The sequence below is a fragment of the Neovison vison genome, chromosome 7, assembly GCF_020171115.1.
Source record: "Neovison vison isolate M4711 chromosome 7, ASM_NN_V1, whole genome shotgun sequence".
In the NCBI taxonomy this organism is placed as follows: Eukaryota; Metazoa; Chordata; class Mammalia; order Carnivora; family Mustelidae; genus Neogale; species Neogale vison.
Genome location: NC_058097.1, coordinates 29,851,761 through 29,864,860, shown reverse-complemented (window position 1 = coordinate 29,864,860; position 13,100 = coordinate 29,851,761). Strand labels below are relative to the sequence as shown.

Genomic DNA, 13,100 nt, shown 5'->3' with positions numbered 1-13,100 from the left:
TTTCTATTAAGAATAACACAATAAAGGGGCCTCCGACTGACTCAGTCAGTAGAGCATGCAACTCTTGATCTTAGGGTCATGAGTTCAAGCGCCACATTGGCATGGAGCCTACCAAAAAAATAAGAAGAAGAAGAAGTAAATGACATGATTCATTTAGTCAACAAGACTGAAATCTGGCTGTCATCCAATACCCCATATATCTGGTTGGTCACTAAGTCCAAATCATTCTTAGTCGTAGTTAACCTTGGAATTAATTCTCTCCTCTTAGTCCCCTCTCTCTTAGTCCAAGTGCCCACCATTGTTCCCTGTGTTATTGCAGTTAACTTTCCCACTCAGTGTTCAGCTTCTACTCACTTCACCTTCTAATGTCCACAGTAGAGCCACAGGGAACCTCAGAATACAAACGTGATTACATCGGGTTTCTTTAAAAATTTAAGTGACTCCCATTGCATAACAGAATGATGTCCAGCGTTCTTTATTGTGACCTCTTCGTATCATAGTGATTCCCCCTCCTTTTACCCTCGTCTCAAAACCACGTTTGTGGTCTCCCAGTTGATCGTGTTCTTTACACCTCTGCTCCTTTGCTGTGCTCTCTGGCAAAATCCTACCCATGACTGACCTCTTCCCTGAAAGAGATCTCCTTTCCTACCATCTCTTTTTGCCAGAGTTGGACACTTAACTCCTCTGAGCTTCTTTAATAAACTTAACCCTGAGGGTCCTCAACTGGGCCTATATTACAATCATTTGTGGAACTTTAAAAAAAAAAAATTATAGCTGCTTTATCCTACTCCATAATGTGTAGGGGAGAGCCCTGGGTATCTGTGTTTCCTTCAGGCTTTTAGGCTCTTCTAATGCACAGCCAGAGTTGAAAACCAGTGCTTTGTTTGTGCTTTCATGATAGGACACTGTATGATTTTTATCCACTTATGTGCATGTCTGCTTCTCTAATAGATACAAGCCCCTGGAAGGCAGAGAACATGTTCTGTTTCTTTTGTATCCCATCTTCTCATACTATCCCTGAGATAGAGAAGGTATTTAATAAATGCTTCCTGAATAAATAATATATTTAGTTTGTCTTACTCCTGCCATTCTTTAACAAAATCATACCTCTAACAGGTGTTATCTTTGTTTTGGAGCTACAGAAATCTATAGTTTTCCCTTTGCGGGATTATAATGAAATTACAGTTTCATATATATACAAAAGGATTTGCCTCATCTGCACTTCAGCAATTTTTATGTTTTTATAAATGCAAGTATTTTAACTTGATCTTTGATTATTTTTATATATTTATCATTAAAAATGTTATAGTGTACAGAAAAACCCACTGTATACATGGATAATATATTTGTTTATTTCAGACGAAACTGCATTTTAGCAGATGAAATGGGTCTTGGCAAAACCATTCAATCAATTACATTCCTCTACGAAATCCTTCTGACTGGTATAAGAGGACCTTTCCTGATTATTGCTCCGCTTTCTACTATTGCAAACTGGGAGAGAGAATTTCGTACGTGGACTGATATTAATGTTGTGGTTTATCATGGGAGCCTGATTAGCAGACAGATGATACAGCAATATGAGATGTACTTCAGGGACTCACAGGTGTGTTACTGGTGATTTTGTTTATTGTTTGAAAGGCCAAGTTTGAAAAGCCAATTATTATGCATTTATTATTTTCAAATTTGGAATGAATTTTATTTGCCTATGTGTATCTTAGTTCAGTCTCTTTATTCATCATCTTTATTTTACAATAAACTTGAGCAGCTCAAGAGAACAGGGACAAGGAATTAGGATCACGTTCTGGTTCACTATCTAGTATGCTGATATATACAAATGTACTAATTTGATTATATCCCTAATTTTTCAACTAGAATAATTGTTTTACTAACTGCTTTAGAAGAAAACACACATTAAATTTATTTTTTAGAATACTACCTGTCTCTTTAATCAGACTCCAATTTTCTCCCTCCATTTTTAAAATTCAAATCTTCAGTGAACACCATGGGTTTAAATGCCTCTTTGGATGAAACCGTAGGTTCTTTTTCATGTTCAAAGGATTTTGATTTTAGACACATCTTAAAGTTTGGTTTGTTTGTTTTGTATGCAGATACAAGCATACCTCTCTGTTGTTTTCCCCTTTGGATTGATTACTCCAGTGCTCTGGTGATTGGGTGGTTTTCTTCTCCTCTGTATCCGGAAGGCACATTTTCCATTTTACTTTGGCCTCTTCAGTAGGAAGCTTAGTAGAAGATTTCTTATTTTTCAGCTAAATACACACATCATAAAATTAAGGGATATCATTATAATAAAAAATTTTCTAGCAGAAAGTTAAAATCTAGAAAGCATTAAGTGCCAGTTGCAGTTTTGAGCAGCTAAATAGGACTCTTAAATTAAGAATTTTATTAAGAAATAATGAACAAGATTAATAAAAACACAGTTCACACAAAGTTACACTCTTTAATTGGAATAGGTTTATTGCCTAACATTCAGCTTCAGTGGCACCTTAATACTTTATTTTTCTTTCACTAATTCTTTTGTTTTATAAGGGTCATTATAACATATGATGTGATAGCATCATGTGATATGATGCAGGTTGAAGTAAGTTAATGTGCCTAGCCTTGTACTGCTTTTCTTCCCAGTTGTAATTGATTTTCTACCTATTCAGAATGGAAAATGGATGAATTAATTGATTTAGTCCCTCTTACTTTATGGTTGAAACAACTACATTCCTATGAAATTAAGCATCTATATAACCCTTTAGTTATTCCTCAGTTTTATTTTAACTATCACCTTTGTACCTTTCAAGCCTCTGACATCTCAGATTATAGTTTGATATCCTTCCATAGTGTTTTATTCTTCCAGTCATACATTTGTAGAATTTAAGAGCTGTGTGGTAGTCATAAAAATGATTATGATCGACTTAGTTCAATCTCATTTTTTACAGAAGGTATGATTAAAATATTGGGATTTTGAGTGTTAAAAAGGGTTATAGTTTTAATATATGTCTCATATGATTTTGGTATGAACACAATAGTCAAAAAGCTAAAAGATTCTTAATGGGTTAAAAACTAAATAGTATATATTAAATATTATATTTTGTGGTAAATGTTATATACTCTAGAAGAATACTATCTGACAGGTTTAAAATTTAAAAAGGTAAAAAATGTCTCCTCTAAATAGATCTGTGCTTTAGATACATATTTAACTTGGAGTTAACTCTTTCATGTAATTTTAATATAAATAAGTTAATTAATTGAATATTTAACTTCTGCTTTTTCAAGTTATTAAATAGCCCGATATCATAGCAGTAGTAAAATTATGCTAAGATTTTTCTGAATTGCCCTGAAAAAAGTAAAGATAATAACACTAATAATCACAAACATTTATTGAGTATTTACCATGTGTCAGGCAGTATGCCAGATATTTTAGATATGTATTTCCTTTAATCTTTGTAATGCCTACCTTGTAAATATATAATAACATTAGCCCCATTTACAAATGAGGAAACTGAGGTAAAAAGTTACGTGGTTTCCTCCAAAATCCTGGCGAAACTGGGTTTCCTCCAAAATCCTGGCGAAACTGGGATTACTTAGAATCAAAAACCTTTGTTCTTAAACACTGATATCACTTTAACTGAATGCATCCTGTCCCCAGTTATTAGAACTGTATAAATGCCCTAGATGTACACTGTATGCCTTTTTTAATAGTATTCTGCTGGATCTGTTATTCAACGTAATGGCCATTGTATATAATCAATATGAATTAATCTAATTAAGTTAGTAGAAATTAAACTCTAAATCAGAATACATGATCTTTCTTAACCCTTCATTTCTCGTAGTCCATGATAATTTACAGTTTTCAGTCCCATTTAAATATTCTCTTGGCTTGGATTCTAGGACTTCATACTGTCCTATATCACCACTTATTCCTTCTGAAGCTCCCTTTACTGGTTCCTTCTTATCTTCCCTATCTAAACTTGGGGGTGACCCCAGCGCTCAATCTTCAGACTCTCTTATATCCATACTCATTCCATCAGAGGTTTCATTCATTCACATAATTTGAGTACCAGCTATACTGCTAGAAACTTCCCAAGTCTTACCACCAACTCTGACTTCTTTCCTGAATTCCAAAGTCCTCTCCAAATGTTTATTCAGCTGTTCCACTTGGATGTCCACTAGCTGACTCAAACACAACATGTCCAGAATCCTGAATTTTCTCATTGAAAGTAAGTAGCAACACCACCTTAATTGTTCAAGATAAAAAATTTTACAGTTAAGCTTGAATCCTCTTTTTATCTCACTCTACACCTATCCATTAGCAAATCCTATTGTCTCTGCCTTTAAAATGCATTTAGAACTGAATACTTCTCATGGCTTCCAATGATGATCTCTTGCTTGGATTACTATGACAGTCCCTTAACTGGCCTCTATGATCTGTCCTTGGCCTCTTCATGACAATTTTTACTACAGCAGCTCAAGGGACTATTAAAATACATGTCAAACAACGCCCCAGTAGCTTCTTGCACAGAGAAGGTGCCAGTCCCAGTACAGTTTCATCCCTCCACACTCCATGGGTTTCAACCTCTCTAGCATTCTTACCATGCGAAGATTGCCACAGATACTTCCACTTTAGGGCTCACACTTGATACTTCTTCCAAGAATATTCTCTGCTTTAGATCTCTGGGTATCACCTGGATCTTCGGGATCTCTCTCATCTTCAGGACTTTGTTCCAAAGTCACCTCTCAGTCATGGCTTCCCAGCCAATCCATAAAATTTCAGTGATCACCTTTGACCCCATACTTATTCTTCATCCCTGTTTTATTTTATTCCACAGCTCTATCACTTTCTGACTTTTTTTTTAGTTTGCTTTTTTTTCTTATCGACTATGTCTTACATTTGAACCATTGGACTATAAGTTCTCCTTGGATAATTATTTTTGTCTGTTTTGTTTACTATTATCTCCAGCATCTAGAACAGGTTCTGGCACATAGACACTCGATAAATATTTGCTAAATAAACTACTCAGGTGGCTAATTTTGATAGTAACTCTTGATTTGCTATTGTATGTGTAAACTCACGGATATAAGTAATAAACATTAAAACTGAAATTTCATTGTCCAAATTTTGTAATGGTCATTTCTTCCTTGATCTAAAATTGTTACTATATCACCTAATATTTATAAAACACTTTATCAGAGAATACTTATTTGAATATAATTATAAATTAAATAATTGTCTTGGCACAATTTTTTACATTCTTGAAAACACTACAATTTCATACAGTTTTAACATTAAAATCCCTCATTTCAAGGGCATGTGTGCATATATAAAAATTCAAGTGGAAAATCTTTTATAGCAGATGTCATTAGATGTATTTTTATGCTATTTGACAGGAATTAAAAATTGTGATGAAGACATTCTAGCAAATTATTGTATTTGATAATAAATTTCTAGGGGCGTATCATTCGAGGAGCTTACAGATTCCAAGCCATCATCACCACTTTTGAAATGATTCTTGGTGGCTGTGGAGAACTTAATGCAATTGAATGGCGATGTGTGATTATTGATGAAGCACATAGGTTAAAAAATAAAAATTGTAAACTTCTAGAAGGTCTGAAACTCATGAATCTGGTAAGTAACTTATCATTATTATTACTTAGTGCAGTTTCTTAGCTACATAGTGAAAGGTTAGATAAAGGCACTCCTTTTTAGATTATATATCTATCTGAATTTTATCTTTGAGTTTTGTTGTGTTTTCTTTTGTTTTAATTACTAAGGAAAAGAATTCCATATGCTCTGCATATGTTGGTTATAATTAATAAATGAGATTTTTAAAAGTCTTCTTACTAGTGTGTTTGCTTATTCCAAATTAGTCTTTTGCATGTTTAATAGTTTCATTTAATTACAGTGACAGAATTAGTACATGAACACTTGAACAAATGACTCCAGTATGCAGAACTACATTCCATAGAACATTGAAGCACCCTTTTTTACTTCCTTTCTATCGATGCCCATCCCCAGTTCACTCTCCACTCCAGGATTTACGGACTGATGTGTATCTTTCTAAACTAAACTTTTGCCAGTATATACATACATATGCACATACACACATACATGTAGAAATTTAGAGATTTTATTATTTTATTTTTTAATATTTAGAGATATTGTTAAATATTTAGAGATATTTAGAATAAATATTTAGAGATATTTAGAATATTTAGATATTTAGAAATATTTAGAGATGTTGTTAAATTTAAATGATAATTTATACTATCATCAAAAATATTTAATTTTATTACTATTATATTTAAGGTATTACAATATTGTATTACAAGTCTAGTGTAAAAGCATATTCCAATCAGCTCTTCATAGTGTTACGTTATAGCCTTAATGATTTGAGAATTGTTCTTGTGTGAAAAGTCAAGTGATGATTAACCAAATTATAAAGAATGAGAACAATTTTGTATACAAATTGCCATATCAAGACTTGTTGACTACAAAAGAAACAAATGCCTTCTTTGTTCTTTTTTCAGGCCTGTTTCTTTGAGAAAATCTAAAATTTGCTTAATTATTTAGAATCTTTCTCTTAAAAGCATTCTTGAATAGGTAAAAATAGCATGCTAAGTCAAGTATTACAAGAATGATACAGAGTTTTTAAAAGGTGATTGAGAAAGTAAATTAATTCTTAAGTAGAGATGTATTTTGAATTGACTCTTAAAAATTGTGGTTAGAAAAATACTTGCTTTTGAAACACTGAATATTTAATAACCTATATCAGCTTTCATATAACTTTAGTCCTGTGGTGTTTGACATGAATTATTCTTGATTTATGTAGGAACACAAGGTGCTTCTGACTGGCACACCTCTCCAAAATACAGTAGAAGAACTGTTCAGTCTTCTTCACTTTCTGGAACCTTTAAGGTTTCCTTCTGAATCAACATTTATGCAAGAATTTGGGGATCTGAAAACAGAGGAGCAGGTATCCTCATTGGTCTTTGTAAATAAGACCATCAACCCTCTTATCACTGTGATTGTGTATGTGAGTTTGTAACTGCATGTGCATACGTGTTACATCTTTTCATCCTTTTCTTATGCAGGTGCAGAAACTTCAGGCTATTCTAAAGCCAATGATGTTGAGAAGATTGAAAGAAGATGTGGAAAAGAAGCTGGCACCAAAGGAAGAAACCATCATTGAAGTAGAACTTACTAACATTCAGAAGAAATACTACCGGGCTATTTTGGAGAAGAACTTCTCATTTTTATCCAAAGGAGCAGGGCAGACTAATGTCCCTAACTTGGTCAATACCATGATGGAGCTCAGGAAATGCTGTAATCATCCGTATCTTATCAAAGGTAGCTAAAAAGGATTATTTCCTTGAACAAATACTCATGAATTTAAAAAAAAATTTTAAAAACCCACTGGGGGGGGCTAAAGGGGGGGTGCTCAGTGGGTTTAAAGCCTCTGCCTTCGGCTCAGGTCATGATCCCAGCGTCCTGGGATCTAGCCCCACGTCGGGCTCTCTGCTCAGCGGGGAGCCTGCTTCCTCCTCTCTCTGCCTGCCTCTCTGCCTACTTGTGATCTCTGTCTGTCAGATAAATAAATAAAATCTTTAAAAATTAAAAAAAAAACAACCTGGGGCACCTGGGTGGCTCAGTGGTTAAATCCTCTGCCTTTGGCTCGGGTCGTGATCCCAGGGTCCTGGGATCGAGCCCCGCATCGGGCTCTCTGCTCGGCGGGGAACCTGCTTCCTCCTCTCTCTCTCTGCCTGCCTCTCTGCCTGCTTGTGATCTCTGCCTGTCAAATAAATAAATAAAAAATCTTTAAAAACAAAAACCCACTATGGCTGCAATGGCTGTTACAAGGAAAGGCAGCAATGCTCCAGCTCCCCACTCTGGTGCTCTGAGGGGGTACAGGTGTTTCAGAATGAGGGCACCCCATGATCAGTTGCATGCCAGCTTACTGGAACTGGACTGGCATTCAGTCTAACCTGGACTGGATTTCCTTGTCCTGTTGAATCCTCCTCCTGGGCAAAGACAGCAGAGTCTACCTTTGGGCCTCTGGATTCCTACCCCCCCCCACCCACCGGCCAGTCTCTTTCCAGCCAGTCCAGGTCTCCAGTTAGTGTCTCAGCTTTTGGACTATAGTAATGTTACTTTTTAAGGTCTTATTAGGTTCTTTGCTAGTGCTCTCTCTGTGTATCTTTTCACTCATTCCTGAGACTATATTTCCATCTTTATCCAGGACCTGTGGTTTCTTAGCCCTGGAGCTCACTCTCTTGCAATCCTATTATTTAATGACCAGATAGGTGGAGGGAAGGTAGAGAGCCTTTAATGCTGATTGGACTCTCTGAGGAAGAATGCATCACAAAGACCTATAACTGACTTCCCTTTTAATTGTACTTGTTTCCTTGTTTTGATGGCCAGCAGGATACCCATAGACACATCCAGATTGATTATGATCACCCTTTCGTGAGGATCACTGTTGTATTGGTGTTTAAACAGGAGGTGTTTGTTTAAAAATACATGTTTACTCATGTAGGTTAGAACCACATTTTCATTAATTCTTTCCCTAATAGCATTCATTAAACTTTTAGCAAACATAAATTTATATAGGGCATTAAGCCAGAGGTCTAGAGAGACCAAAAGTTGCTCTAAGACATTGTCCACATCTCAGTGGAATTATAGTCTAGTGTTGATGGGTGTTTAGCCACAAACATAAATAATTCTAATGAAAACAGTATACTTGTCATCAGAAAGTTTTAATGTATTACAGAAGCCCAGAGGAGCACTAATGTCATTTTTTTAAAAAGAAAGCAACCAGGGGTTGTCTGTATCTGTGCACTGTTGCTATCGTCTTATGTTTCTTTGGCAGGTGCTGAGGAGAAAATACTTGGAGAATTTAGAGATACATATAATCCAGCTGCTTCTGATTTTCATCTTCAAGCAATGATCCAGTCTGCTGGTAAATTGGTCCTTATTGATAAATTGCTTCCCAAAATGAAAGCCGGCGGTCATAAAGTGCTCATCTTCTCTCAGATGGTACGCTGCCTGGACATCCTGGAGGACTATCTCATTCATAAAAGGTAAGACATAGGATTCATCTACTGAATTACACTGTGAATTACACGAAGGATATGCTATTCAGGATTTTGCATCATTGTACTGTAATCTGTCTTTATTGCATCTATTGCTCTTTATCTAGGTAAGAACCCATTTAAATCTGAGTAAAGGTAGTTTACGATTATGGGTCAGGTGTTCCTCTAACCTGCATATGTTGCAAATAGTAGGCGGGGCTAAGGAGATTGATGAAGAAACCCTTGTAAATTGACAAGTATTTGTTGACTTAAGAGTGGGTTTATTAGTATCCATCTTACTTGATTTGTAAATCTTGCAGTAATGATACTTTAAATGAACCATCTTCAAAAATTAAAAAAGGTTCGGTACCTTTTCACATCTTTCATTGTTGGAATGAGAACCTGAACTTGCTACACTTTGACTCTCACTGTATACCATTTGACCCTTGTTCATGCTTTCAGTCTTTTCTCATTTGTTTCATGTGGGGTTTGATTTTGTTTTGGTGCATGATGATAAGATAGTCTTCAATACTGTCTAACTAGGATCTAGATGAATAGGATATTCATCGTGGGTTATTTTCTCATAACGTTAGTGCTCCAGTCAGATACCAACATGTGACCCTGAAAGGGAATCTAAAGATGTGACTGTAGATTTTGGTTTTGACCCTTATATATAAGTAAAGGTCTGTAGTAATTTAGGTTATCAGAAGTTGTGCAGTTCATTTTTATTTTTCATTTATTTCTAGTTCTGTTTTTAGTGTCAGTGTTTTACTCTTTAGTCTAATTCCAAAATGTATTTTATTCCCAACTTCATATCACGTAAGTAAGAAGGAAGATAAAATTTCAGTATTCCTAAAAATAGCTATTCTTACTCTTTCCTGATTTCCTGATACAAAGAACTTTATAAGATAAAGATGAACTTCATGGAAAACCCCAAATATCTTTAATGTCACATTATTAGAAGTCACACCCCATCTCACAGGTACTGGAGACAACAGTGAGCTCCTCCTGAGACTCTAATAAATTCTTTTTGTAAAGAAATGTCTTGAACCAGAAGAGGTGTGGCAAATATCCTGTGTATTCTTCTTCTAGTTTCTAAATTTTTATATAGTTTAATTTTATTAATGGCTGTCCATTTCTGAATTTTATGTAAATGAGGAAAGATAAAAAAGGTAAAAATTAACTGCTTAACAGTAATTCACTCTAAAGAAATGGCATTCTACAGCAAGTTTTAGAATGTTCTAGACAACAGGGTTTTTTACCTAAATTCTTAATGTTTCAAATATTGTTAATATCTTGAAAATCTGTTAAATGAGGCAAAAAGCCTTACTATTTTCAAATATTTTCAATAAGTACTTATTTAAAAAGTTGAAAAAAAAATTAGTATTTCAGTTCGCCCTTGGTAGATACAGTTTACAATCAAGTACATCTTGAGATGGGTGCCTGGGTGGCTTAGTGGGTTAAGCCTCTGCCTTCAACTCACATCATGTTCCTAGGGTCCTGGGATTAGCCCCATGGTCATGCTTCCTGCTCACCGGGAGTCTGCTTCTCCCTCCCTCTGCTTGCACTTTTTCTTGCTCTCTCTTGATCTTTCAAATAAATAAAATCTCAAAAAAAAAAAAAAAGTATATCTTAAGAGATTAACATGATTGAGACAGAGAAACATTGGTAGGCTTCTTGAACTTCTATGAAAGTCTTTGCTTTTTATAAAAAAAAAAAAAAAGTCATTATATACTACATCATAATGAGGTCAGCAAGGTAGTATTTGCGTGTTTAATTCCAGCTTCTGAAAATGATATTCATTGTGATGGCATTTTACCTATACAAGAGGAATGCAGAGATTTTGTATCTTTATATTACTTGTGTTTCCTCCCTACCACCAGCACTGAGAATTATAAAACCATAGAAACTAGTTGGGGTGATATTGCCTCTTAATTTTATAGTAAACATAATGTTGCAAGGAAACTGACTTTACATTTGATAGACTGTGTCTTTATTTTCATTATATTCATCTAACTAAATTTATGACATTTCATTTGATAGATACTTATATGAACGAATCGATGGAAGGGTTAGAGGGAATCTTCGACAAGCTGCTATAGATCGATTTAGTAAACCTGATTCAGATCGATTTGTTTTCCTTCTGTGTACCCGAGCTGGTGGGTTGGGCATCAACCTAACTGCTGCTGATACGTGTATAATTTTTGATTCTGATTGGAATCCTCAGAATGACCTGCAGGTAAATACATTGCTTGGCAAAAGAATTAAATTTCTTTTTTCATTCCTAGAACTGTTTTTGATCCTCAACCTCTTTTTTTTTTCTGAACAAACGAACATGTATGTTTCCCTAAGGAATATCTCTGCCAAATCAAATAGATTAAATTATCTTAATTTTAATGACAAGAAAATATACTTATCTAGATTATGTGTCTTCTAAGTAGGTTTATCTACTTGAGTACAATATTTGTTTGAAGTATATTATGTAAATTTGAGAGAGGCCTAAGCTTTAAGAGTGACTTCTTTGTGGGGCACCTGGGTGGCTCAGTTGGTTAAGTGTCTGCTTGGTTTCAGCTCAGGTGCTGATCTTAGGGTGGTAAAGATTGAGGCCTACCTTGGGCTCTACACTCAACGTGGAACCCACTTGAGTTTCTCTCTCCCTCTGCCCCTCCCTTGCCCCACATGCACAAGTGTGTGCTCTCGCTCACTCGTTCTCTCTCTCTCCCCTTCCCGCCCTCTCTCCATCCCTCTCTCCCTCCCTCTCTCTTAAATAAATAAATAAATCCTTTTTTTAAAGTTCTTTATAATAAATAAAAACTTCAGAATCTTACTTTCTGAAAAATAAGCACTTATCTTACTTTCATCTTCTCAATTATCAATATAGTATCATCTGCATAGAATTAAGACCTAATAGACTGTGCCTTTTTATGAAATACTGTAAAAATTTAAGATACACATCTAAGTTAAGATAGTACTTGGACCTCATAGAAACAGGAGTATTCATATTAGTAGGGTATTGAAATAGCATCAAAGTTTGTAGAAGGTTAGCATCTGGGATAGATATGAGAACAAAGATTAAGAAATTCTTTTATTTTTCATGGTAGACTTTGTTGTATTATAGTTAATATTATTACTTTAAGCTGTTATCATACCAAATATGGTAAATTTTTACTGAGAATATACCTAGCTCAATAAAAAATAAGGTTTTAACCTCTCATTTGTGTAACTATATGTAATCTAGTTCAAAATATCAAAGATCCAAAATTAATAGACCAGCGACAAACTCTTCCTGTAGAAGGCCAGGTAGCAAGTATTTGAGGCTTTTGTGGATTACATAAGAAGTCTGCCACACGTGCTTTGTCATTTGTGTTTATGGTCCCTTAAAAGCGTAGAAGCCATTCTTAGTTGGCAGGCCAGTTTTGGTCCACAGGGTGTAGTTTACCAGTCTCTAAGAGAAACCCAAATTATAATTTTTTGCCTTTTGGATGCATGTTTATACTTACACAGCCTACAGCACATTTGATGTTCTAAAAGTTAATCTAAAATAAAATCACATGATAGAACCTGAGGAGAAACTGGAAAAACTGTATCAGACTCCCCAATTTCTTCCTCTCACTTGGTTTTTTCCTACTTACTGCTAATGTAAATCTGGCCTTCATAGACCAATGAAAAATTTGGCCTCTTACACTTGCCCTACACCTGGAGCAAGGTTGTTCACCCACAATTCCGAGTTGTAAAAAGCACAAAGAGCATATGATAGAATCAAGATGTCAACAGAGTATAGCATCAATGCCACCTGTAAGTTTAAAGCCACAAATTATAATTTAGTCTTCTGAAGATAATGGGAAGGTGATTAGCAATTTGTGAGAAAGCCACTGATTCCTTGAAACCTTTAGAGTCTAAATTTAAAACATAAATTTTAAGTTTTGTGGAACCCCAAGATAAAATAAGAAGTTCTTGGGGCACTTGGTGGTTCAGATGGGTAAGCGTCCAACTCTTGATTTCAGCTCAAATCATGACCTCAGGGT

General features: G+C 35.1%; 1 protein-coding gene across 12 annotated transcripts in view; it reads left to right on the top strand.

Annotated features, from left to right (window-relative positions):
• Positions 1-13,100, top strand: part of CHD9 (chromodomain helicase DNA binding protein 9) — a 224,425-nt gene that overhangs the window by 150,437 nt on the left and 60,888 nt on the right. For all 12 annotated transcript variants that reach the window (XM_044256151.1, XM_044256148.1, XM_044256150.1 and 9 more), the window contains 6 exons: positions 1,360-1,603; positions 5,456-5,632; positions 6,837-6,980; positions 7,099-7,354; positions 8,874-9,084; positions 11,119-11,314. In XM_044256151.1, coding sequence (XP_044112086.1) covers positions 1,360-1,603; positions 5,456-5,632; positions 6,837-6,980; positions 7,099-7,354; positions 8,874-9,084; positions 11,119-11,314 — 1,228 coding nt within the window. The remainder of the gene's footprint in view (positions 1-1,359; positions 1,604-5,455; positions 5,633-6,836; positions 6,981-7,098; positions 7,355-8,873; positions 9,085-11,118; positions 11,315-13,100) is intronic.